The sequence below is a fragment of the Dipteris shenzhenensis genome, chromosome 24 (genome assembly GCF_047967505.1).
Source record: "Dipteris shenzhenensis isolate YYH24624 ecotype China chromosome 24, Dip_SZ_1.0, whole genome shotgun sequence".
Classification (NCBI taxonomy): Eukaryota; Viridiplantae; Streptophyta; class Polypodiopsida; order Gleicheniales; family Dipteridaceae; genus Dipteris; species Dipteris shenzhenensis.
This window is the reverse complement of record NC_141619.1, coordinates 46022733-46049054: the sequence shown is the minus strand read 5'-3', so window position 1 is coordinate 46049054 and position 26322 is coordinate 46022733. Positions and strand designations below refer to the sequence as shown.

The following is a 26322-nucleotide window of genomic DNA, read 5'->3' as shown; positions in this document are numbered from 1 at the left end:
TCAGACATTAGGATTCGTGTTAATCTCAAATATTGGGCTTTTTAATGTGTTCAATATAGAGTAGTGTATGACAAGGAGGAGAAGTTTACCCAAAAAGATAGCTGGAAATACTTACACTCCGTCTTTATTGTTTGAGTTACAAAGAGTTAGGCTGGAGTTAGGGCCCTACACTTAAACAAAATGTGTGAAAAGGTGCAGCAAACATAGGCAGCCAGGATTGATCTTCCAGTCTATCTGGTCTGATTCCTCTTAGGATTATGATCAGTGAGCATACATGAAATTGATACCTAGTCACGTTCCTGCAAAATTAGCATGCACTCTGACAGCAGGAACTCAAACTTGGCGGGCGTCGATGTGGATTCTGATCTCTCTTTCCTTCCTTGAAATAATTAATGAACAGTTCCCAGTACATCATCGCTGCTGCATTGCTGATCAATGTGGGCCTCAATTGCAGATTCCCTAGACCCACCAGCTTAATAGACAATAAAGTATATTATGACATTTCTAGACAGCCTACATACTCCACTGTCCTTTTGTAATAAATGAAGGTTGCAATTATTATTACATGCACAATTATGTACAAATACATGCTTGCCTGAACCTTGTACATGGCTTATTCTGTACATGGCAGTTAAATATCTATACATCTTGACTTTCACAGTAATGGTTGAAAATGTTTAAGGGAAGCTGGAATTTTATAATCTATGTTGCCTTCCAGCAGACCTGCAATGCTTTAATGAAGAACATAATTTTCTTTCCCGATTCAGTGTAATTGCTCAAAAGCAATTACCATTGATGGTAAAAAACACCTACTTTGTTACAACTTGGCTCGACCATCCTTAGAAAAACAGAAAGTTGCAGGCAAGTATTGCAGCATACACTAGGAGCTTAAATCAATATTTCTAAGCCCATTTTCAGATTGCAAGTGGTTTATATCAGCTGTCACATCCATTCTTCTAACCAGTCGTCTTATGCGTTGCTCATGCCAACACTCAACAATGAGACGTCCAGCAGTTCCCAAACCAAGAACAACCAACACACCTGCACAGTTAAACATAACCAAGATCATCTTCCTCCAGTAGCGATTGCTGAAATGGATAGCAGTGAAAACTGAAGACTTCTTGCTCTGAACACACCCCTGCTGCCCCTCTGTGCACATGTCCTCCCCATATCCCTGCTCCTCTTGCCTCTCTCCCCCCTTACTTCCTATCACAGGACCCGACCCCCCACCCCCCCCTCCTGCCATGCTTCCTCTCCTCTCGAAATCTCTCCTTCCCTCTCCTCCCCTCTCTTCGGTGTCTTGGGTCAGTAAAAGTTAGTATCCCTTGACTTCCCACCTATCTTGCATCCCAGTACCTATCTCTTTTGCCTCCTCATTGCTATTTATTTTCCTCCTTTTATTGCACTGCTTCGTCTCCTTGTTGGTTTTCCTCTGATTTTTGTCGGCCTTCTCCTGCTCCACACAGCCTTCATGCTTTCTTCACAAGTTCATATTGTAAAAATCCTCATTATGTGCGCAAAAAAGAGGATGGATGAACTAAGCACCTCATATAAGATTTTGGCTGAGACGCTGTTTCCAAGGATTTCTAATATCATTTCAGGCTTTTAATAGCAGCACGAAGACATTGCGGGCCAACAAAACATCCACAACTTCAAATGGTGGAGGCCAATTTGGATGCAAGTCCCTTCAGTGTCACTAGGGGTGATGAGGAGCCTAGGGACAATGAGGAGCTTAGGGAATGGATGCTAGAGACCTTCACCATATCAACCAAAATGTCAAGGGGATAGACTCACCCCTACCTTCTTCTGCCACAACTCCTTTCTGAGACATCTCCACAACTCCTTTCTGGCTAGCCTTCCATGAGATCTTCGACATATGGAATATGCCTGCATCATCTCTATCTTGTTGACAGATATGCTTTGTCCACAAGAGATGAACAGACCACCACCCTCCTGAATGCAGTCTACAATAACCTAGCTAAGATCTTGAGTCTTCGCCTCCACAAGCATAAGCTTCATACTCTGAGCTTTGAGATTGTACTACATTGTATGTGGAGAGTGCGGCCTCAAGTTAGATTAAGCTCATTGGCTCCTAGACTGATATTGTCATCATCAGGATATCAAATCGATTAGCACAAGCTTATTGGCTGCACTTTGCCTTCGTGAGACTCATGACATGGGGTGAGACACTAAGCTTCCATCGGATTCTTACAAGATAGACTACAAGGTACCCTAGGTGTCAATTGGATAATGACATGGAATGTTAACAGGGTAATTGACTGGTCTCATGGTGGAATGTCGGTGATAGGCTAGTTGAGCAGTATAAACGAGCTCATGGAGATCAAACACTAGACCTAATGTTCCCTTTTTAATGTTAGATCATCCCTCTCCCTGACCTATAGAAAAAGGTAACCAATATATAACAAGGTGGAAACTACTTAATGAGAGGCTCGAGAAAGGCATGGATAAAACTAGTTTCAAACCTCCAAAAAACCAAGGACATACCAATTATAATATTTACAGGAAGAGCAGAGGCACCAAGATAATAGGAGATCAGAACATCAAATAAAAGCCCCGCCACGAGGATCAGCAGCGCTGCCAACAGTGGATGCAATTGTCCCTACAGAAAACAAAGCAAGGCATCAATACATGCAAGGAATATTATTCCTATACATGGATACCTACGATTACTGAAAATATTGGAGGTGTTATTCTGACATACCCTCCCTTGCCACCTTTGAAAAGGTGTGCGCCCGTAGGGTCTGTTGATCCTCCAAGCCCAAAAATTGCGCTGGAAAATAAAGGTGTCAGCAAATGATGTAGTGCAGGTACTCACTATGGAAAGGTGAAACACTGTAATTGTGCAAGTTCAAGGTCAACATTGGGTGAGGAAAGAAACGCAAACCATTGATTCATGTTGACTTGAGATATTTGCCAAGAAATAAAGGAAACAATATACCACACAAACTTCCACCCAATGCAACTATGTTGAAATATTACCAGGGGAGGTGATGCTGGAGGAGGTAGATTTGTGGCCACATGCCTGCCCAATCATGCAATTCATACTCTCCAAAATCAAACAAATATCATTTTCTCAGAATAAATGGAAAGTTCCATTCAAGTTGACATCTGAAGAAAAAATGTTTTACTGCTTACCGGCACACTTCACATTTATTCGAGCCTTTATTTTTGAACCATTTTTGTATACAAGTACGATGCGTCTTTGCAAGGTCACCCCGACAGTGACATCCCAGTTCAATCAAGGGCTCATCAGACGGTTGTTGACATATTCTGAAATATCAAGCGTCAGCGTCATTTGTTTTGGATTTGCAGGGAACCTTAATAGTTATATCACAAAATTTTTAAGAAGCTGCAACATTGATTAACATGGTGATTAACATGGGTCAATTACAATTTTAAGAATCGGCATAATACACAAACATCCATATCATTACGCAGCCTAAAATTCATCACATCCCCTGCAAAAAAGGAACTTGAAATTCGCTTCAAATATCAGATTCTGATTCAGACATATACCCAGAGCTGCTTTTTTAAAAGAAAATTCTCCATGTCTATAGAAAACGCATGTACAGATGTTTGAAAGAGGCTGAGTAGCACAGGAAAGCTGGTCATGGATAATACAGGGTGGAGAGGGTTTCTGAATCTTTCTTGACTCAAAAACGATTCTATGTAAAGGTAATTGTCTGCTAAATGAGGTGAATGGTGGACCATATTGCAATTAGGTTCTGTCTTGACATTACAATGTGGCCAATGTAACATCGGCATCTTAGTTTGACAGGATTGTTTACCCAGTACCCTTATAGTCATTCCCTGGTTAAATTAACCTTTCCAGCACCTTCGACTGATGAATGACTTAAAGACTAGTCTCATTTAAAGATGAAGCTAATTTTGTTTTCTCTTCTACTTCCTCCAAGCATCTTCACCTTTGGGCCTTGCAGGTCCCCCCACTCCATTCTCCTGGGTCATGAACCTTTCAGGCTCCTAAGTCCGTGCTAGTGTGGTTTTGCGTAGCCCCTGCCCTCTACACTCAGCCACCCACTCTCTGTTGAAATTGTGCACTCGCTAGGCTTCCCATGCTGTAGAATCAAGGGCCGAGCAGGTATTTCCCCATTCTTGCTAGCTTACACATCTTACCCTTTTACTTGATTTTAGTCATCCTTTTCATGACCTAGTAAGCCTCTTCATCTCAACCATCCTCTTTGTTGGGTTCTTTTTCCATAGGTTCCTATCATTTTGTTTTATTTCTCTATAATTGCTTGTTTGCATGCAATTTATCCGCTCATGGCACATTCTCTTTAAAGTTCCTTATTTATTCAATTGTTACTGTCTATTACTATTTGTAATTCTCTGGCTTTTTCCCATCCTCATTCGCACATTCACTTTCATATACATAATGAATCTCATTCACTTTTTGCATATTCACTCCCATGCACACGACTAAACTCCTTCACTTTTACCCTCTCTTTCTTATATACAGTCACATTCAATCCACTCTTGTCTTTATTCACTATCAATCTTCAGTTTTTGTCAAAAACATATACCCTTCTGCATGGGTGAGAGACATGGTGGTAAGGAGGTAGCGTAGGCTTCCCACTCGAGCTCTAGGTACATTTCCAGTTCTTGTCATGAGAGCTTAAGGGGCAGCTATGTCTTCTCTGTTCTACCTTGCTCCTTGGCTGCCTCTTCCACTCCTATCTCAACCCCCCACTTTGCATTTCACCTTCATTTTTTCCTCCAAAGAAAACACCCAAATATCACACCAGCAATGCATGGGAAGCGTGACCAATTAGAATGGACAGCTGGCTGCTATGCAGCACTTCATCTTCCTTGTGAGATTAGGATTTCTATCAGATTTGCCACGACTCTTCAAGCTTTGACCACATTAGAAAGAAATGCTTTGTTGTGCATAAACAAACTATATTTGTCCCCCCTCAGTTGGATTTCTGTCCTTCTTGTAACAGACTTTCATTTCCATAGTTATTCATTTTTCATTTTAGACTCCTTTATTTACCATTTATTGGTTTTTGTGCACTGATTACACGTGTGAGTTCATGTCTCTGGAATTTGCATGCCCATGGGTTATCTTCAGTAAATCCAACACATTGGTCTTCTCCAGTTTCCACAATATTACTCTCCATGGCTTTCACCAATAGTTTTCACCAGCTTTGCTATGGTGCATAGTTGCCACAGCTAACACTTTTACAATGCTCAGTCAATCACAATAGGTGGCAAGATGTTGGAAGCTAGTGCATGAGGTGGATTCCTAAAGGAGTGGGATTATTTCAGCAAGTGGGGCTCTTTCAATTTCCACCTGATCATAGATAATCAGCATGTTGTACGAGAATGAGATGCTTCGCACATCCACAAGGTTTCCGTACCCACTAGGGTTTTTACACCCTTCAATCAGTTCCTAACAGTGATACTGAGCCTTGGGACAGCTGATACTGAGCCTAGGGGATTGTTGTCACTTTTTCTCTCATTTCCAATCCCAAGGTGCTGGTCCGTTATGTCGCGTTGCTCTTTGTAGCATAGGTGTTCCCGGTTGTAGCATAGGTCCTCGGGTCGTCTAAAGCATGGAAAGTGGTTCTTATATGAGCTTAGGTGAAACAGAAGTGTTCAAAGGTTTAAAAGGAGGATAGGGTTCAAAAATCTAAGTAGGGGTTTAAGGTTGAGAAAGAGTTGCAGGGTTAAGGAGTGGAGAGCTTCTCTCCTTCACGGATTCATTGGGTGAAGGATTGAGGAGGGGTGAACAAGGGCGAGGAGGAGGGAGATTGAGGAGGAGGACGATGGAAGATTGCAAGGTTAGAGCATGCTATCACATGTTCATAGTATTGAGGGAGCAAGGAGATCAAGCACAAAACACAAATGTGAACTGAACATTGGACCCCAAAGAGTGAGGGGACTTCTAAAACCTCAAGGGTGGTTGTTAGCACTTAGCCTTGGTATGAGCCTTGTAGGTCAGGTCAACTCTATGAGTTGACTTCTTTGGACAACCATATGGTTGACTTGGGGGCCATATGTGCCACCCTTTGTATTTTCCTCTTATCCATTTGAACAATACTACGTTTTGCTCCAGCTTGTTATTTGCTTCCCGCACTCCACTCCCGTTCCATTGCTTCATGCACCCAACAGTGGTATCAGAGCAGGTTCTCTTGCTCTTACTTGCCTTCCCTCGTGCTCTCCCATTGCTCCTACCTGCCATTTTACTCCAGCTCAGTCCGGTGCTTCATTTCATCGCCAAAAACCTGTTTTTTGAGGGAAAAAACAGTTCAACGGCCGTTTTTTTCCTTTTTGAGGTCCAAATTTGACGTTTTTTGAAATTTTTTAGCTGCCCGCATACAAACAACCCTATCCCGCACCATTCTGGTTGGGAAAAATTTTGCTCGTATAGTTGTACGGACGTCCATACAGACCTGTACGAACAGGCGCGTGCTATTGCCAAGAATCCATACGACTTGTCAAAAGTTGAGTTCAAGCATTTTTGGACTGTTTTTGGAGGTTTTTTCTTCAAATCTGGACTCTTTTCAGTCATTCGGGCCTTCCTCCAAGTGCTCCAGCCTGCTCTAGCACCATTTGGCTGGGATTCTCTCCCTCTTGACTCAAATCTGCCTGTACACTTGGATTTGAAGCTCTTCACTCTCTTTTATGTCATGTTTGCACACATTGCATGGCATTGAGTTGATTTTGCTCTAGAAATTGCACTTTTGTGTCACATGTGCAGATTGTGCAGTGACACTTGCTCCTTTTGGTCACATTTTGGGGCTTTTGCAGTGTTTTCCCTATTTTGACTTCATTTCCACTCCAACATTGGCGATTTCGGATCTATTACTAGTAGATTGCGGGATATTCTTAGATTTGTAGGTTATTTTGTCACATTTGCTTTATTTCAGCAAAATTTGGGGCTTTTGGTCATTTGCCCCAAATTTGATAGTTTTGCCCTTCCAAACATTGAGGGTTTTGTCAATTTTGTTGAAATTTGCAGTGACATTGGCTTGGCACACCCATTTTTGGGCATTCGGTAGACATTGCCAGCACATTGAGTCATCGTTTTTTGATTTGCAGCCTACTCCTATTGCAAAACTGCATCGTATGTGTGCGTAATATAGTCTATGTGTATGTGCATATGTGTGCATTGTGTACCATACTCAATCTATGTGCACTACATTTTGTAAAAGTGTGTGCTTTTTGTCTTTTATCATGTTGCACTGTGCAGCATAGTCTATGTGGCGTGTGACTGTATGCACTTGGCATATGTGGAGAGAGAGAGAGAGAGAGATTACAATCTACGAGAGGCCTCGTGGGCTTATGAGACAAACTACAATATCAAAGTGACACATGCTCATTCAGATAATCCACTGTACTGGTCCGTCCACCATGTGGGAAGCAAGTGAGCCTGCCAAATGATGGCCATCTCTGGAGAGCGTTGTATATAATCATGTCGTGGAGAGCTCCCACAGCTACCCACACACTGTCACATGTGGTGCATATGCATCTCATATGGGCTATGTCCCTCTGTGGCGACCTCATCTACATAGGATGATGTATCTGGAGGAAAGTAGGACACCGCAGTTAACATTGGGCGTGCCTCCAATAATCAAACTCGTATCCACATATGCCATGCATGCTCCTCTCTTCGTACTACAAATATGAATGGCCTCAGGTGTGATCTGAAGAAAACTACTACACCTCCAGAACCCCGTATCCCACTGTCTCTCCTTATCTCTCTCCTATGAGCTGACTCCCAAGTATATCCCGTCAATATGAGCAGCCCTCTCTGGGCTCTCATGTGTCTCTGTATCAAAAATCATGTGTCTATCAGTGTATGTCTCCAAGAACCCCCTCGGATCGGACCAAAGTGTACCATTGCAATTCCACACTGCAATTTTCAATCCAATATGTGTATTCATCCCATTGGCCTGACACCATCATAATTCCCCACCTTCTTTCTCTCCCGTTCCCACTCTTTCCTAGATAATCACTTTGCCATCTTTGTATGCAGCCCACTTTCCTGCCTCTCTTGCTGCCATTACTCATACCATCCCCTCCCTTTTGGCTCCTGCTGTAAGAGAGTGAGGTCATCATCCAAAAATATCCTGGTCGCTTGTAGAGTTTCCCTCATAGACATGAGGGTAGACCTATCCATCGCAGTCCGGACTTCAGCACTAGTGGTCTTGTTGGTGTTTCCACCTTGCCTTTTCTCCAGATTGTCTCACATGTAAGGTTGACACCCATCTTAGTGAACAAATCTTGGCAACTACGATTGGGGTATTTCCCACTGTCAAGCCTCTTACCGGGACATTCAAAGCCTTGCTGGCCCTCCTTTTCTCTTCCTCTAGAGCCTCAGAAATGAACTCCTTCTAGGGGCTGCTGATCCCTTTCTTACCACCATCTCTTCTTTCCCTTAGTGAGCCGCTATGTAAACTCAGAATGTTTCCCGTTCATTGTGGCCTGCAAGGCAGCCATCTCTTTCTTGAGAGTTGCATTCTCTGCTTTGAGCTCTTCCATGGCTTTGCAGCCCCCCTCCAAGGTCATGTGCATGTCTCTCATCTACTGTAATTCAACCCCCAGTGCATGTACCTTGTCTTAGAACTTTGTTTTCTCACTTTCCCATCATGCTTTCTCTTTCTCACATTCCTCTTTCCTAGCCTTCTCCCTCCTCCACTCTTCTTGTACTTTCCCTCCTTGCTTTTTAATCTCAGCTAGTGTCTTGTCCACGTGAGCTTTCTCAGCCAATAGAACCACATTTGTGGTGTCCAAACTGACAATTTTCTCTATCAACACAAGACATATTTTGTTGAGGCAAGTGAGCACCTCGGCATTACCCTTATGAGATGTCCTATTTGAGAGGGCTGTCATAGCTGTTTCCTGAACTTGCTTCCCCAAATATCTTCTACACATCCTCGTGTAGGGCCTAGGCATTGTGCAAAATATTCTTGAAAATCACTGTGTTTCTTGATGATTCTTGGTGTTCGCAGGTCCTCGAGCTCCGGCTGGAGATGTGTTGAAGTCGGCAGCAAGGGGGGGGGGCGTCCAATGTGTCCCTCGCACAATATTTTTGGGGCCTAGGCAGGCCCGGGGCTGCACCAGCAGCCAAGCTTGGCCAAGCCAAGATTTATAGGCTGCCCGAGGCTGCTGCGCATTCTGGCACACAGCCTGTGGCAGCGCCATAGGCCTGGCAAGGGTGCACGGGGGGGATATGGGAGTCGCGAGGCAGGTCCGAGCAAAAACCCACGAGCGACGAGTAGACAAAAGGTAGGAGGGGTCGAAATATATAGGCTCAAGTCATTTTTGGGGAGCAAAAAAATCCAAATTATTTCAAGGAATATGTAAGTAAATATGAAATACTAATAAATAGATATAGATATAAATATACCTTTATATAATATACATATATAATGTCCAAGTGGTGACTTATTTTATCACTTTCAAAAATCCTTTCTTTTCCTTTCACCATTGGTTGGATCATGAAATTTTGAGCAAATATCCTCTTTATAGTTCCTCAAGATGACCTAAGAAAATAATATAATACTTTTTTAATAGACCCTCTAAGTGTATTTTTCCAGAGGAATATGGTTTGAAGAGCTTGCCCCCCAACCCTATTCCGCCGGCGGAATACCCTTGGAGAGCCTACGTAAAAGGGGTCATAACTTTTGCTCCTTATCTCAGATTGAGGAGCTGTAAAAAGGAAAAATGTTCAAAGTTCCATGATCTATGCAATGGTAGGCTTAAAATTGTACTTTTGATAGTTATAAAAGATAAAAAGTAAAAATTTCAAGATGTATATGAGAGTTACAACTTCTCCCTAATTCATATTATGGTAGGAAGGAGTTCAATAGAGACCACATTTCCTTAAAAGTACTTAGGTTTGGAGAATTGGGAATATTTTAAAACTTCATTCCTTGCCTTCCCATATTTGATAATGTATTACAGATTAATTTATGATCGATTATAATGGCCTCAAGTATGAGGTTTCCAATATCTTTTTCCTACTCATCCAAGGAATATGGTATACATTGTTATATGAGAGCTTCAAATATGGGATTGCTAAAGATTAGGGAAACTCTTTTAAATTGATTTAATTACCATAATCCTCAAAAGAGAGTATGGTAGGGAGGTATTTATAGGAGTTTCTTAAGTGTTCACTATTTATTCATATATAGATGATGTTCTCTAAAATGAGGGTTATAATGAAAAATAGGTAAGTATATGGTTCCATAAATGAGAAATTAAGAAAGAATTGTATATTCCTTTGAGAAATATACAAGCATGGTTGGTGTCAAAAATTATCGCTCGGACTTTTTTGCTCGTAGGTTCTTGCTCGGAAAGTATGCACATCCATATTTTTGGGGCCTAGGTAGGCCCGGGGCTGCACCAGCAGCCAAGCTTGGCCAAGCCAAGATTTATAGGCTGCCCAAGGCTGCTGCGCATTCTGGCACATAGCCTGTGGCAGCGCCATAGGCCTGGCAAGGGTGCACGGGAGGGATATGGGGGTCGCGAGGCAGGCGCCTGTAGCTAGGAGGCCGCGGGCAGGGTGCCAGTAGTGCGGGGGTGTAGGAGGACTGAGGGTGAAGCTAGGGGGCTGATGGTGAAGCTAGGGGCTGAGAGAGAGAAAGAAAGAAAGATATATTAACGTCCACGAAAGACCTTGCAGGCCTATGGGACAGAGTGATACAGCATCATAAAAAAGAAACTCATACATGCCACCAAGGGCTGATGCAAAAGGGCACGCTAGGGCCCTTTGCTGAAAACTAAGCTAAACAGAACTCCTAGCTCGGACTTAGAACTCAAGCTCAAATTCTCCAACTGAGCTGAAGCTCAAGCTGGGGCCCGGTATCAAGATTCGGCGCTTGGTATCAGAGCGTCCCTCCTGTGGGCCGTGAAGATGTCACGGATCTGTATCTGTCGAGTAGTCTCGCGTGGCAGCGGTGGACGCGATCGTCTCGATCTGAGGACCCGACGGGCTATATCTACTGTGATCCCATGTCTTTGGTGGTCCCCTCTAAGGAGGGCAGCAATGGATCGTATCTCAATGGGGCACGGTTTGGCAGCTATGCGCATCGTGTGTGGTCGTCAGTGGCTGAGCCATGCTGTCCTCGTATCAGCTATCTCCTCCTCCTCGATCCCATTGTGTCCTAGGGCTGACTCAAATGTATAAAGATCCGTGACTTGCCTTTGGGTAGGGTCTGTCCCTACAACCTGTGACCCATCTGGTATCTGCCGTGCTCGAAGCTGCCTCAGTAAGGTCTCCTTGTGTCGGCGCATCTCCATCAAGTAGAGCCCTATGCACACCTGGTCCTAGAAATGTATCAGTCGCGAGAGTGGGCCAAATCCAGTCCCCTCCTGATATAGGCAGTGGTAGCATCCTTGTATCTCATAGTAGGCCGGATAGATGCACAGAAAGTGCTCCTCAATCTCAAGTGTCTCCATATCACATATCATATATATTCTTTGCTCTCTGGGTATGCGTGTAGCACGTCCGGCCTCAATCCTGAGCTAGTGGGAGGAGACTCGCATCTACCCAATGGCGATCCTGAGTGCGTGGGAGACCCCTCTGTCCTCAAGGTACCCCATATCCGTGATGTGTTAAGCTGTAGGAGATCTAGCCGTATGATACGATTGGTCTCGTCCCGTGGGAGTCGCTCAGGGGGTGCATCCATACTGTACTGAAAGGGGGGGAGCCTATCTAGCTGAATACCATGCCTCGCCAGCCATGTGCCTATGCGTGCATACAAGGTGTCTGCGCCGTTCTCTGCCAAGCGTATGGAAGCCTGTAAGGCCACTCTCGGTAGTCTCCAGTGAGAGAGAGAGAGAGAGATGTATTAACGCCTTCTGGAGGCCTCCCGGGCCTATGAGACAAAGTACAATCACAAAAGTAATCCATACAAGCCGTTGTGGGCTGAAGCAAAGGGCTCACTAAGGCCCTTTGCAGAGTACTACGCGTTAAGCTAAAAACAAAACAACAAAAATCCAGTACTCAAACTCAAGAACGAAATACATAGCCCGGTGCTAGGGTGGCTCTCCAATGAGCTACGAAGATATCTTGTATTTGTGTCTGTCGGGTGGTGTCTCTCACGGGTGGGGGGCGTGGTCTCCATGATCTCTGTATTCGGCGAGCCTGTTGATAGTGAGCCCTCCGCTCGGATGATCTCCCCTGAGTATATCTACAGTGGTTTGAACCACCATCGTACGTCGCCTGGTCCATCTCTACATATTTGGTCGGACGATCTCCCCTGAGTATATCTACGGTGGTTTGGACCACCATCGTGTGTCCCCTGGTTTGTCTCTACATATCTGGATGCGTCTCTCCACGTCGTCGTCTCGTCCCACTAGCCCACTCAGCCCACTCAGCCCTCATGTCATCTATCTCCCCCTCGACTATACTACGTCCAGGGGTGGACTCAAAAGTGTAAAAGTTTGTAACCTATCGCTGCATGCGGCCTAGCTCGGCCGCATGGGCTACTGTCTCTTCTTACTCTCTAATGCGGCACATCAAGGTCTCTCTATGTCGTTGCATCTCCATCAAATAGAGATAGATGCAGACCTGGTCCTAGAAATGGATCAGCTGGGAGAGAGGCCTAAACCCGTGTCCCTCTTGAAAAGCAATGGTATTGTCCTCAGTTCTCATAGTACATAGGGCAAGTACAAAGGAAATGCTCCTCTGTCTCCACCTCCTCCAGGGTGCATAGTCTACAGATCCGCTGCTCAATCCTCAGCTGATGGGACGAGACACGAATTCGTCCGATGGCAATCCTCAAGGCATGTGATACTTATCTGTCCTCCAAGTACTGGGGTATGATAATCACTCCATCCATTGATACTCTGAGGAAATAGTCATTGTAGAAACTGATCTTAGTGGGGAAGTCTTGGTCCCCCCCTGCTGTGAATTCCTCAAAACTTTGCAAGCATTATTCTCCTTCTCCTCTAGCACTTGTAAAAACTGCATCTGTTCCTTGAGCATATTCAGTTCTTCATTTAGGAGGGACTGGATTTCACCATTTTCCACTTGAGGGCACACTTTTAGGGCTTCGTTTTCAGCTTGTAAGCTGGTCACTTTATCCTCCAACTCCTTTATCTTCAAGGCATATTGGCTGGTCTTAGCATCTAGCATCCAAGACATATATTCCTGCATTTTTCCTATTTGAACCCCCATTTGCACTTGCATTTCAGTCTTCCCCTCTTTCATTGAGGTACGCAATCTACGCATAGTCTCTTCACTATTTTCCTTCACCCTTTTCTGGAAGCATTCAATCTCGGCATCTTGCATTTTTGAAACATCTTTCAAAGTGGTAAAGCATGTTTGATGTGCTGGTCACTGATTTTCTAATCAGTAATCTTCTGAATGTTCATCCACACAGTGCTGTCCTTTCTCTCCTCCCCTCTAGTCTTTTCCTCAGGTGAATTATCCATTTTCAAAATTCTTTGGTCATTCAAAAGGAGATAGAAAGGGAGTCATTATGGGTTGAAGCAAAGGGCTCACTAGGGACCTTGCTGAGTGTATACTAAGAATCTCAAAAACTAGTACTCAAAAATAGATATATATATATATATATAGAGAGAGAGAGAGAGAGAGAGTTTATATATAAATAATTATGTATACAATACTTGTCATGACAAGAGAAATAACTAATCTGTGATTAGTAGACATTATATAATGCGCCAATGGTGTAACATGTATATGTAATTATGATGGACACCGACCGATTTGTTATGGCGGTGGATCATCTGAGTAGATAGGACTAGTCGAGCTGGAGCCACTGCTTCAAACGGCGTCGAATTTGGACATGTGATACTTATTCTATTAATAAAAATGTGCACACACATGTCTAAGTCCTAGGGGCAATAGGAAGGGAAGGGTGCATTAAGGTGCATTGAATGGTAGATGCATGGGTCATAGGCTAAGGGTAGGTGTATTAGCATTCTTCATTCACATTGCATTCATCCGCCATCTCACACACACCTTGCATGTAGGTCGAAAATAGAAACAAGTACTCTCACGAGGGCGCTCTTCCCCATTGGAGGGCCATTCAAATTCTGCATGCATTGCACACATTTGCATTCTCAAAAAGTCTGGTTCTTCACATTTGGTATCAGAGCATCGACGATCCACCACCGGGACAACAAGAGAGTGCGCGAGGCAGAGGGTGTGAGGAAGGCCGTGCGGAAGAGAGCCACGGAGGGAAGGCTACACGGAAGGCACATCGGGGGAGCGGCGTGGAAAGGCACGTGCGAGAAGAGCTGGACGGAGGGCAGCGTGCGTGGAAGCCTTGTGCAAAGGAGCAAACAGAGCGCTGCAGATCTTTGCGTGGACCAGCGCTGTGTGAAAAGATTGTGGGCCGGTGTGAAGGGCGACAGAACCCCTGCACAAAATTTTGAATGGGTCAAATAGGAACTCCCCCCCCCCAAGGGAAGGGCTGGTGGAATTCGGAAGCCTACAGGGAAGGAATTTCTCTGATTTTTCTGGTCTTTGGATGGGGAACGGGATGTCCTAACGGGGTGCCCCCCCCGGGTGCGAATAGACCCTTAAACCGTAGGAAGAGACCCCCCCCGTTCTCCCCAACAGAAAGTCGGATTGGAACAAGATTTTAAGGGGGTGATCCACCCATCAAGTACCCCCTATAATGGTATCTAGAGCTCCAATCCGCTCAAAACAAGTAGCCCAAACGGAGCGTACCAGTTTACAGCAGAGATACAAGAAGAAAAGCTTGAAAGAGAAGGAAGAAGAGGTCATTTCAAGTGTTTTCTCAACACAAACAAAGCGGGAGTCGGATAAGTACCACCAACTCTACAACACTTGACTTTTGCTGTAAAATAAACCCTTTTCTGAAATTACAGCAAGTCATTTTCTCTCTTGTATTACTAAAAGGAAAGAATGGAAGGGGAAGGGATATTTAATAATGAACTTGTCCTTTTTCCTCCACTACCAGAAGGAGATAGGGAAAGAACACCACCTCCTTCTGAAGAGGATGATGTAGATAAGAGATTTACACATATTAAGTATGATAACCCATGTATAGAATTACCTTCATCTCTCCTTCAAGAATCTCTTAATAGGGAGTTTTCCTTCAGAAATGAAGGGAGAAACGAGTTCATCCAAGAGCAAGGCGCTGAGTTTACGCCTTTAACTAAAAATCCCGTACACATGGATTATAATCCAAGTGCAAGAGGGAGAGAGGAGTCTCCTGTTGATAAGCTGTTTTCTCAGCTTAGCCATATGATTGAACAGTCCATTATGACAAAATTAGGAACTAAGAGAGTGCTGAATTTTGGGGATGATGATTTAAGTAACCCCTCAAAGAAAGCTAAATTCCAACCTTGAGAGAGAATAGAGTTCCCAAAGTATGATGGAGCAAGAGAGGCGGATAAAATCCTCAATTGGATTCGCCATTTTGAGCTATATTTTTCCCATCAAGATAAGACCGACCACGAGAAGCTTGCTCTTGCCACACTACATCTACAGAAGGATGCTTTGATGTGATGGTCTTTATCACAAACGGGAAAAGAGCCTATTCTTTAATGATCCAAATTTGTAGAGCAGCTTAAGGCCACTTTCATGCCTCCGAGGCATGAAGAAGAATTGACCTTCCGTTGGGAAAGGTTCATGCAATTCGAAAACGAGAGTAACGCTGAATTTACAGCTAGGTTCTGGAAACTCTCTTTAGAGTTACCTGAGAAGAGCGAGGATGATAGAAGGAAGAAGTATTTAGCAGCCCTAACCCCGAAAGTGAGGTATGAGTTTGAAATGTTCAATCCAACCACCTTGAAAGACCTCACTAAATTGGTTGAGATTATTGAGAGGAAATTGAATCCTCGTAAACCCTTCAACAAAGGAAAGGAGAAAGCTATTGTACAAAATGTTAACACCCAATCACGTCCTGAATGGATACCATTTCCTTCCATGACTGACGATGAGAAGAAAAAGCTAATTAAGGAGAATAAATGTTTCCGATTTGTTATGGCGGTGGATCATCTGAGTAGATAGGACTAGTCGAGCTGGAGCCTTTGCTTCAGATGGCATCAAATTCGGACATGTGATACTTATTCTATTAATAATATGTGCACACATGTGTCTAGGTCCTAGGGACAATAGGAAGGGAAGGGTGCATTAAAGTGCATTGAATGGTAGATGCATGGGTCATAGGCTAAGGGTAGGTGTAAATGGGAAGATGGAACTTGAGTGATCTCAAGGGACATTAATGAAAGGGTATCACCCTTTCATTTTGTGAATCTCACGTAGCATTCGTCATTCACATTGCATTCATCCGCCATCTCACACACACCTTGCATGCAGGTTGAAAATAGAAACAAGTACTCTCATGAGGGCGCTCTTCCCCATTGGAGGGCCAATTGGCATTCAAATTCTACATGCATTGCACACATTTGCATTCTTGAAAAGTCTGGCTCTTGTGTGAATCAATGGTGGACGACCAACTAAAGTCACCATGCATGGTTGATCAGAAGGAGCCAAGAAATCTTTGAGTGGACCAAATCTGCTCTTGAATAGACGGTGGTGTTGCACAGATCTCGTAGGACATAGGGCATGCAAATCCAAGTGCTCCTCTGTCTCAGCCTCTTGCATATCACATAAAGTGAAGATCCATCTCTAACTTGAAACCGTGGCTAGGCTTGACCTCATCTATGGCATTAGAGATAGGAGGGGATAAGAGGAGTTGGTATGCTCTTACCCGCAGATGTGGTATGCTCTTACCTGCAGATGGCTTGCAAGGCTTGGGACTACACATGGACAAACTACCACCTTTTCAGTATAGCCTTGAGGCTCCATCGACTCCGCTCATTTATCATGAGGTCAAGAAGATCATCAAAGAGGATCTCCTATACCTTCACATGTATACGAACTAACTAGAACTTGAGGTCCAAACGCTATAGAGATCATTGCTTGTAGATCTTAGAGAAGGGTCTTTGCGAAACCACCAGCTATACTCACATCCATCTCCCAAATGCAATGAGGATCTCGATTAGGCAACTCTGAGTATCCTCTCACCAATTGTGTATTGAGATGTCCAGATGTCATGGTGCTGAAGTCCCCAACTTTGTGAAGATGTATGACCACCTAAAAGGCTGCATCAAGCTATAGAGGGTAGCCGCAAACGCTGCTAGCAGGATATGATGTGGGACCGATGGTTTGCTCCAAATTATCAAAGCAAGAAGTAGAACTTGTAGTCTCTTGACGCGGGACAAGTCTATGTCAGATAGATTTGTCCCCCAAAAAGGGGCAGCTTTTTTGGGGCAGCTGTACATCCCAGCTGGGCAAACAAGAGAGTCGAAAAGAAGAGACATCGTTGTAGGTCCTAACGATGGGACTGAAAGCATTGACGCTCAACTTTGGCAAGTGTGGCATACCCTCTGCTTAAGCAAACCCGCATGGCTGGTCTCCCTGTGAAAATCAAACATGAGAAGAGGATTCCCAAGTATGTATAAGATGCAACAATCTCAACTAGTGCATTGGCATAAGTTTGTACAACACCCACAAAAAGATAGTTACTTACACCCATTTATTGGATTACGAGTTAAAAATTGTAGCCCTTTGCTTAATCCTTTCATCTATGAGAAGTAGCAGATACTTGACATCAACCAGTGACAAGATGGTTTGCAACTGAATCATGCAAAATAATATGTCTTGCTAAGGAGGTGATAAATGCCTCAAAGTTTATCAATGCCTGATGATTCACGCCAATTATGTTAAAGAAAATGCACACACGGTGACTTCACATTGTCAATATGGCACCTCCAGTAACGTACTTGGAGATACAAGAAGTTATTGGTGAAGATGATGTCAGTACCAATACCATAGTGCTAGATGGTACAGAAAGAAAAGAAAGAAAGAAAGTTTATTAAAGTCTTCGGAAGACCGATGGGTCTATGAGACTATGAAAAACCTGATACAATGAGCTGTGGTAGTGGAGCTACTAAACGAGCATCCACACCAATGCAAAATGCAAAAAATGCAAAATGGCAGTACTAAGTCCTAAGTACAACATAGTCATATCTCGACTATATATATCAATCTCAGCATCATCGTCGGCATCATCATAACCATCATCATCATCATCATCAACAACAAGACATCAAGATGGATGAGGCTGTGGAAGTGGAGGCATGAGGTCAGCAATAGAATGTTGTCGCCCCCTCAAGGGTGCAGTCCTGGTACGTCTCCTGGTCGTAGCTCTACGTCTAACCAAGGCCACTGTGACCCCAGTCGGTCGGGCTCTGACCCTAAACAAGGAGGGGATGTCCCCAAGTGTGATCTGTGAGTCAACCCTCTGTCTGAGCTATCGGGTCACAGGCTCCAAGTCACGGTCATGTCGAGGTCTTGCCTCGTGGGAGTCTATGTGATCTGGCTGAAAGAACTCCGTGATAGAGCTCTGAGAGGTATCAGTCGAGGGAGAAGCCTGCTCATGTCTCCGTGCTCGGAGTATCCTATCGCGGTGTCTGAGCATCTCATGAATGAAACCAGCCAAGCATCGCTGGTCTGGGTAGGAGAGGACACGGGCCAACATCCCATAACTATCTCTGAAGAGGCAGTAGAAACGCCCTCGGATCTCATAGTAAACAGGACACCTGAAGATGAAATGCTCCTCTGTCTCAACCTCCTGCATGTCACACAGTGTGCATATGCGCCTCTCCCTGGGTAACCACTCTGCTCGGCCGCTCTCGATACGAAGTCTATGTGAAGAGACTCGGAACTGCCCAAGGGAGATCCTCAACGAGTGGGGTAGGTGAATCTACGTGTATCCTGGTGGATCAATGAAATCCTCCGCTGTGATATGTAGGAAGTGATCTCTGTAGAAGCCCAACTTCACTGGAAGATCACTCAGGCCCAACCAAGTCCGGAATGTGTGTAGCTGTAGTAGATTCTCACGGATAACCTGGTTGACCGTGAACAAAGCGTATATCATGGTAAGTGGAGTAAGAGCTCAACGGGGTAGAAAGTGCTTAGCGACGGGGGGTAGAAATGCTAAAGAAAAGATAGGTATGGTCAGCCCTTGTAGGGGGAGGTGCTACGGTGAAGTCAGTGATGCAAGATGTGAAGGCAAGGGATCCCATGATGTAGGTAGTCCACAACATTGAAGCCTCCCCCATGTGGAAAGCAAGTGAAGCCACTTGATGCAGGCCATTTGTCAAGACCATTATAGATAATGAGATCATGCATCCTACCGAGGTCTAATAGGGCCTGCCCATAGGATGTGAACGATCCTTGTCTGTCAGCTGAAACTCATAGCATACCTGCCTCCTCAAGGTCAATGTTTGGTAGTAGAGTGGAATCATCCCTGAAGTTGAGGAGTGGTGCCTGACGAGCACCTGTTCTCGCGTTGAAGTCCCCAACTAGGAGGACTTCCTCCCGGCTAGAGAAGTCAACGATGGACTGATAAAGGGCAGCAAATGGGGATGTCTCATCCTCCCCTTGAATATCTCTGGCAAAGCGGGAGGTCTCGGGGGGGAAGTAGCAAACTGCGATAAACAAACCTCGGCTATCCATGTGTCGGGATCCGAATCCAGAGAAAACTGGAGTGTGGATCTCTCTGCTCCACTGAGATGGTCGAGGCAAAGACTAGGGGGAAGACCACAGCAGGTACAAGAAATTATTGGTGAAGACGATGTCAGTACCAGTACCATAGTGCTAGATGGTACAGAGCCCATAGTTGAGGCAAAGACTAGGGGGAAGACCACAGTAGTGCAAAAGTCAAACATTGATTTGGAAAGGGGATGGAGGGTGCCGAAGTCAAATGATGTGAATGAATGAAGTACTTTTCACTCCATTGGCAAGTAAACCCTTTCTAGGAGGATTAAATATATAGATATGTGCCCACATATAGTTTGAAATGGTAATGGTGCGTCCACCCTGATACTTCATTTTGAACTGCATTGGAGTTTGTCAGTAATGGCAGCTTCAACAGTAAAGAAAATCATTCGTGTGGCAAAATGGCAACCAGAAACTTTTAGACTTTGGAGGTCTTTTCCTCTTCGAGAAGGTATCTTTACCCTTCACCATCAGGAACATGAAATAAAATGAAATGTTTTGTTGATGTCATATATGACAGGATCTGTGGAACAAACTAGATCACTAGCTGCCCATATGATCTCTTGCTCTAACTAGCCATGCTGCTAATCATTTGATAATCTCATTACCTTCATTATTTCCATATCTCATTCATGCCACATTCAAGATATATTACAGCTCCTTAATCGTTTGGATCGGACGTAAATTACACATTCCAGGAACTACATATGTATGCATCTAATAAGAAAGCTGCACAATAACCATTAATACTTCTACAAGCAGGAGCAATGATTAAAAAATCGTTTAACGAAAACTTTCAAAAGAATTTGAGCTCCAATATGATCTGCGGCAAATTTCTCACTTCATGATCCAAGAAGATCTCAACATTAACGTCTACACGGCAAAAGTTTCTGTTCCTTCTTTATAGCAGGGAAGCTGCTGTTTCTATTGCATTTAAATAAGCTATTGTTCTCCCTAATCGTGCTGTGAGGTAAGTCACTAGTGTTAAAGCATGCTCTTGAAGATCCACACTAGACTCTGTGATCCCTAACTTCCCGCATAAGCTATTGTTCTCCTTCATTAACACTGTTGCTAATGATGTTTGCATTATTAAAGCATGCCCTTGAACAAGTTTGTATAACCACTATATCCGCAGATTTTGTACATCACGCATGCACTTTCGCAAATAGGATGTTCAAAAAGAGAATTTAATTCTGGTCATATGAAAGTTGTGAAGTAAGCTCACCTACAGTATTCAGCAAGACTATCAGTGCTGAAAGCACTTACAGTCCGTGGAAATATTCCGTTAGTTGCACTCCCTGAAGCTGCATCTTGACTTTTATAGATATCAATAGTGCCATGCTGTAGAAAAGAAGTATCCCTTGATACCGGCTGTAGCTGTGATGAAATTTGAAGAACATCTTTCCCCAAAGACGGTTGCAAATTTACTGTATTAAGAAAAATTTGGTCGCTGGCATTGTTTTCACCGCCAGTGCCTGTGCTGTCGACTGAGCTTGCATCCCGGAGATGTGAAGCGGACGCTGTCCTAATTCCTACGATGGCGCCTACGCCGTTGTTTGACCCATCATTTGACCCATTGCTGTCCGAATGTGATATACAAGTACCCACTTCATTTCTTCCAGAACCCGACCCAGACAAATCCACTTCAATCCATTCTGAGTTGTGTCGAGAAACAACACATGGCTCACCTTGTCTAGATTCTCCAAGCGCATGTGAAGCTGATAATGAATCGATTCTGACTACACTGACGATATCAGGCCCGCTCTGTGAACGTGAAGCACCATCTTCTTGCGTTGTAATCAAGGAAGGATTAGACTGCTCCCCAAGTTGGCCATTGTCTACAACCACAGACCTGATCCTCCGATCTTTGATAAGGTGAATGATAGGTCTTAGCATTGTCCTCACAGCAGTCCTGCTTACTTGTGGGGTCCTGCTTACTTGTGGGGTTCTGTAACCATAGTGGTGGAAATAGGGAGAGAGCTTGAATGTAGTTCAAAGAGGCTACCTGCAATATACGCACGATCGACATCCTTTAAAACTCCTCCTGTAAGGATGTATATCCGTCGTGACTGGAATGGCATCTCTCTCTCTCTCTCTCTCTCTCTCTCTCTCTCTCTCTCTCTCACACACACACACACACACACACTCACAATTTGTAGATCAAACAACTTCCAATCTAAAACCAGACTCTTAGAGCAATTATCACAACCAAGTTTGCAATTCATCGGAACACTAACTGCTCCGAACCAATGACTTGAGAATCTGTTAAGAGTTGTCGTAGGCTTTCGCTGCAAACATAAGAAAGAAGTTTATTCCTCATTTCCTTTCTTACCGACGTGGGCCTGCCAATTGGAAGAAGTGCGAGCCAGAAGCAAAGTCGTTTCACGCACGAGTACTCAAGCAGGTGCTGTCCTGACGGATGGTTGAAGCCAAAGGGAGACAGACGCGGATTTGTGAAGGCTCTCTAGGAACAGCAATGGAGCATGATCAACCGACTTACAATCGCGGACGCTCACGCTTCGCCCGGGGACTGCAACACCGCGAGCATCCTGCAAAGTTTGAATTCGGAGCCCGATTGCATCGTCGGAAGCTTTTTTCTGTCAAAGCCTGCGGCCGGAGGACGCAAAATGCGTTCTCCACGGGACGCAAATGCATCTGCTGTGCCTCCTGGCGGGGGAGAAAGCTATTCCTGCGAAGCCTCCATTTGTTTTTCAAGGTGTTGACCTTGGGAGAGGGATCGAGCTGGCGAAAGGCGTGTGGCGTCAAAATGGAACAGCGAGGCAGGAAGTATGATTTGCAGAGGAAGAGCAAAAGCCAAAGCCATCGCCATAGCCAAGAATCTGCGAGCTTGCGGAGCCAAACAGGAGCCAACCATCGCCATAGCCAGCCTCACCGTCGCCATCGCCATCGCCATTGCCTTTGCCAAAGAGACGATGTCCACGTCCCCCTTCCACGTCACCTCCCACATCAGCAACCTCTTTCGCCACCTCAGCTCCTTATCCCCTTGCCACGTGCCTTTCCATCCTCTTCGAAACTCGCCGAAACACCTGGTTCAGTGCTCACATTTTTCTAAACTAATCGCAAAACTTGAGGTTTTTCCTGAGAATTTGCCAATTTTTTGGCTTAAATATAACTAAATTGCCTAAAATTTTGCAAATTTTGCAAAATTGAGAATGTATTCTTTATGGGTGAAAATGAAAATGTTGTATATAGTTTGCAGGTTTTCTGTGAACATCGAGGTCCTGGTTGCTCCTCGGGCCCCTGCTCAAAGAGAGTGGCCCTGCATGAACCCATCCTACGTTCTGGCGCCAACGTGGTCTGCAAACCAAGCCCACACGCTCTTATTGGCATCGCCACCTCATCAGTGGTTGGCTTAAAAAACGAGATGCGCGACTCAAGAACAAGTAGAGGTTTTTGGCCTACCCCTACGGTAGGTCTTATTGGAGACTCGAGTTCTCAAAAAAGATTTTGAATTTCAAAAATTATGGTCTTTTTATGGTCGGTGTTGGATTACTTATTATTTCACCGTTGAAATCCTCTCTCTCTCTCTCTCTCTCTCTCTCTCTCTCTCTCTCTCTCCCTCTCACTCACTTGTTCGTATTTGTTTTCCTCACCTCTAAATTGGATCGACTGCTCAAGAAAAGGCCACCTTTTGTGTCAATCTCAAAGCACATCCTTGTGCTATGTCACTATGCCAAAAGATGAACACTAACCTTCGTGAGCACAAGAAAATCAAGAACCTGCTCTTCCCATGCACCTAAAGTATGAGCATGCTAGAGCTTTTCCTGACCTACTATAAAGTGGGACAACGGGGAGGTAGGGATGGAGAGAGACACTCGAGGATCTTGTTTTTTGTTTTCAAGCTAGGTTGCACTACTATGTCAAATCCACCCTTGAAAAAAGGGGGTATTTCAAGATATATTTCTAGGCGGACGTCATGCCCTTTCATGGGCCACTCTATCTAATTTGACTTACCAACGACACCACCCACCACCCACCCCTATTGCGTGACACTCTTTTAAAGTGTCCCCTTTTTTCCACAACACAATGACATTGTTAACATATCTAGCATTGGCACTTATTTTGAGTTATGAGTTATGAGTTAAAACTTTAAACATTGCCTTGGCCCACATACCCATTAAATTCTCTACAACTAACACTCCCATATGGGCTCAACTCTTTGGAATAAAGGTGTCACTCCTACTTATCACACCAATCTCACCACTACTTTTACTTAATTCAAGCCTCACTATTCAAGAGTTTAGTATACAATGTGCTGCAGTTATGGTGACTCTATCGACTCTTTAGTACTAAATGTCTCTTCCCAACCATATTCTCCAATCTCTACTCTCTATGAATTCAAAACATTTTATCATGTTATTATCATGTGATAATACTCATCACTATTTTTTAGATAACCCACTTCGACAATAAAATATGTCACTTTGTATAGGGCTATTTGCCCATTGAATTCTATGCCGTTGGCATTCCCAATCATATCCCTAGCCTCTATTTTTTGTGAATGCAAAACATTTTGTTACCTTACTATTCATTAATTCTACTCATCACTTTTTTTAGGTTAAGCCACCTTAGTATTGTGTACTTTTAAGTCCTATCAATAGCACCATGTCTAGCACTACTATTATCTCTTTCTTTCTTTTAAATCCACCTCAATATGGGCTACTTTAAGTCCATAAAACCATATCTCACTACTAATATTCCAAGAACATGTTAACCTAGGTATGACCAAGCCACCCTAGAAATTTTCCCAAAACGAATCATTGTCAAAAAATGAGAAACATCAAGAGAAAAGGTCACTCTCTTGTCTTTGGTACTTTTTGTCAATGTTGTGGAAGCTTTTGTAAGCTGATAGTTACAATCTATACCCACCCAGGATCAGTCAAACAAAAGGAACCGTAATTTGGCTTACCCTCATGCAATGTTTTTTTTTTTGGGACCCCGTTCAAAAAAGATGCTCGAGATTTGGCGATTAGGGTTGTTTTATCATATAAAACTATCACAATAGCTAAAAGTGTTATATAAATATTTGAATATTTAAAATATAAGTAAATAAATAAATACACACACGCACATATTCTCTTTCAATTAAACTACTCATCACTATTATCATATCCTCAAACAAAATATCAAAGAGCACACCTTCATCTTGCAAGTCAATCAAGATTCTCACCACATCCTTGATTAGTAAAGAGAAAAGAGACAATAAAGATAATTTGCTAATGAGGATACCTTTTTTATCTCACCAGTGTTACACCATTCTATCCACCAAATGAGGTGTATAATATCCCAGAATGTAAACATGGTAGGCTCAATCCATGCTAAATAGTAGTACAAGGGATATAGAAGTGAAGAAGAAGTTGCGCTTTTGTACTCCTCTTTATGTAGTCATCTAGGTGACTTTTGGCAAGAAAAGGCATTAAAATTTTTAGTTTATAGCCATGTTTGGCGATAAGGAGTGCTTTTTTGCTCAAAATATATCCAAAAGGTTCACAAAGTTGGACCTCATTTGTAGCCAAATTGGCAATATTTCATCCAAAAAATTTACACTACCCTCATGAACTTAACATAATGCAATAGATATACTTTGTGGTGTATTGCATAGCTACTTTGTTGATGTGTGGTGCTCCCTCCCCCCTATGTTTTTGCATCGAGTGTTTGAAGCATACTTTTTGTATTGTTACCATTGTCATCGTCATTTGTGGCACCAATAGTTTTAGGCCCATTCTCCTATGATAAACACAAAATTGGACTTGTATTGTTAGACTTCCATATTAAATGCATAAAGCCAAAAAAGGTAGCAAGTAAAGGGGGGAATAAGTTTTTGAGATATGTGAGTGGGATGGAGTGGGAACAGACCTCACAATATTGTGAATATCATGTGCACTATTGGGATGGAGGGAGAAGCTTGGGATCTTCGAAGTTGAGAAGTGAAGCAAAGAATCTGCCCATATTGATAGCTCGCAGGGTATCTCAAACAATTATCATTGTCAATTGATGTTTTTAGTAGCACAAGACTGCATTTGTTTTCAAAAATATCAATGCTTTTGGTCACAATAGTACTTTTTGTTACATTAAATGTGCATGATTTTGATAGATGTATTTGGTAATGCATTGCTTGTTACTCATTTTGGTTAATGGATAAAACATGACTTCATAGAGTGCAGTGGTGTTATTGAGGATTTGTGTAATACAAATTTTTTTTTGGGGGTGATACAAATTTTCAAGGTAGAAGATAAGAGGAATATAAGAAATTCATGATTATTCTTTTGATAAAGAATTACAAAATACCCTTGTGAAAAAGTATTAAGAATACAAATTCTACAACAATGGATCATGAAGCCTTCCTATTGTGTACTTCATGCAAAAATTTACTACAAAGTGATATTCATATCTTTATTGTACAATCTTTACTTTATCGTTATTTATGTACAAAATTATAATCTACCTTTCTTAAATTAAAGACTTCTATTATTGATACTTAGCCAACTTGGAGCATAGTGTTGATGTGATTAATAATGGATTCTTTTGAGATCCTATTAACTAATGATGGCTTGGAATGTGACATGGGAACTCATAGAGGCTCTTACAATTGTACATCCAACTTTCTTCAAGATACCTTATAAGTAGCGTGGTCTAAGGTTGAGTCCCTTATCCATTGTATCGATCATTCTACCGACAGATACCATTGTATTCATATAATATTACATTGGACATCAAATTGTAATACTCACTCCTCTAATAAT

At 43.3% G+C, this 26322-nt stretch overlaps 1 protein-coding gene across 2 annotated transcripts; it reads right to left on the bottom strand.

The window, feature by feature from the left end:
- Nucleotides 1-42: 42 nt before the first annotated feature.
- On the bottom strand, nucleotides 43-22408 carry LOC147886675 (uncharacterized). 2 transcript variants are annotated; one of them, XM_087395933.1, is made up of 7 exons: nucleotides 21891-22408; nucleotides 20784-21563; nucleotides 3157-3291; nucleotides 3001-3043; nucleotides 2723-2791; nucleotides 2506-2620; nucleotides 43-1041 (listed from the first exon to the last, which is right to left on the bottom strand). In XM_087395933.1, the coding sequence occupies exons 2-7, from the start codon at nucleotides 21452-21454 to the stop codon at nucleotides 881-883; spliced, it is 1194 nt and encodes a 397-aa protein (XP_087252059.1). In that variant the 5' UTR covers nucleotides 21455-21563; nucleotides 21891-22408; the 3' UTR covers nucleotides 43-880. The 2 variants fall into 2 exon arrangements, with proteins under 2 accessions (XP_087252059.1, XP_087252060.1); XM_087395934.1 differs by having other exon boundaries at nucleotides 22059-22408.
- Nucleotides 22409-26322: the final 3914 nt, after the last annotated feature.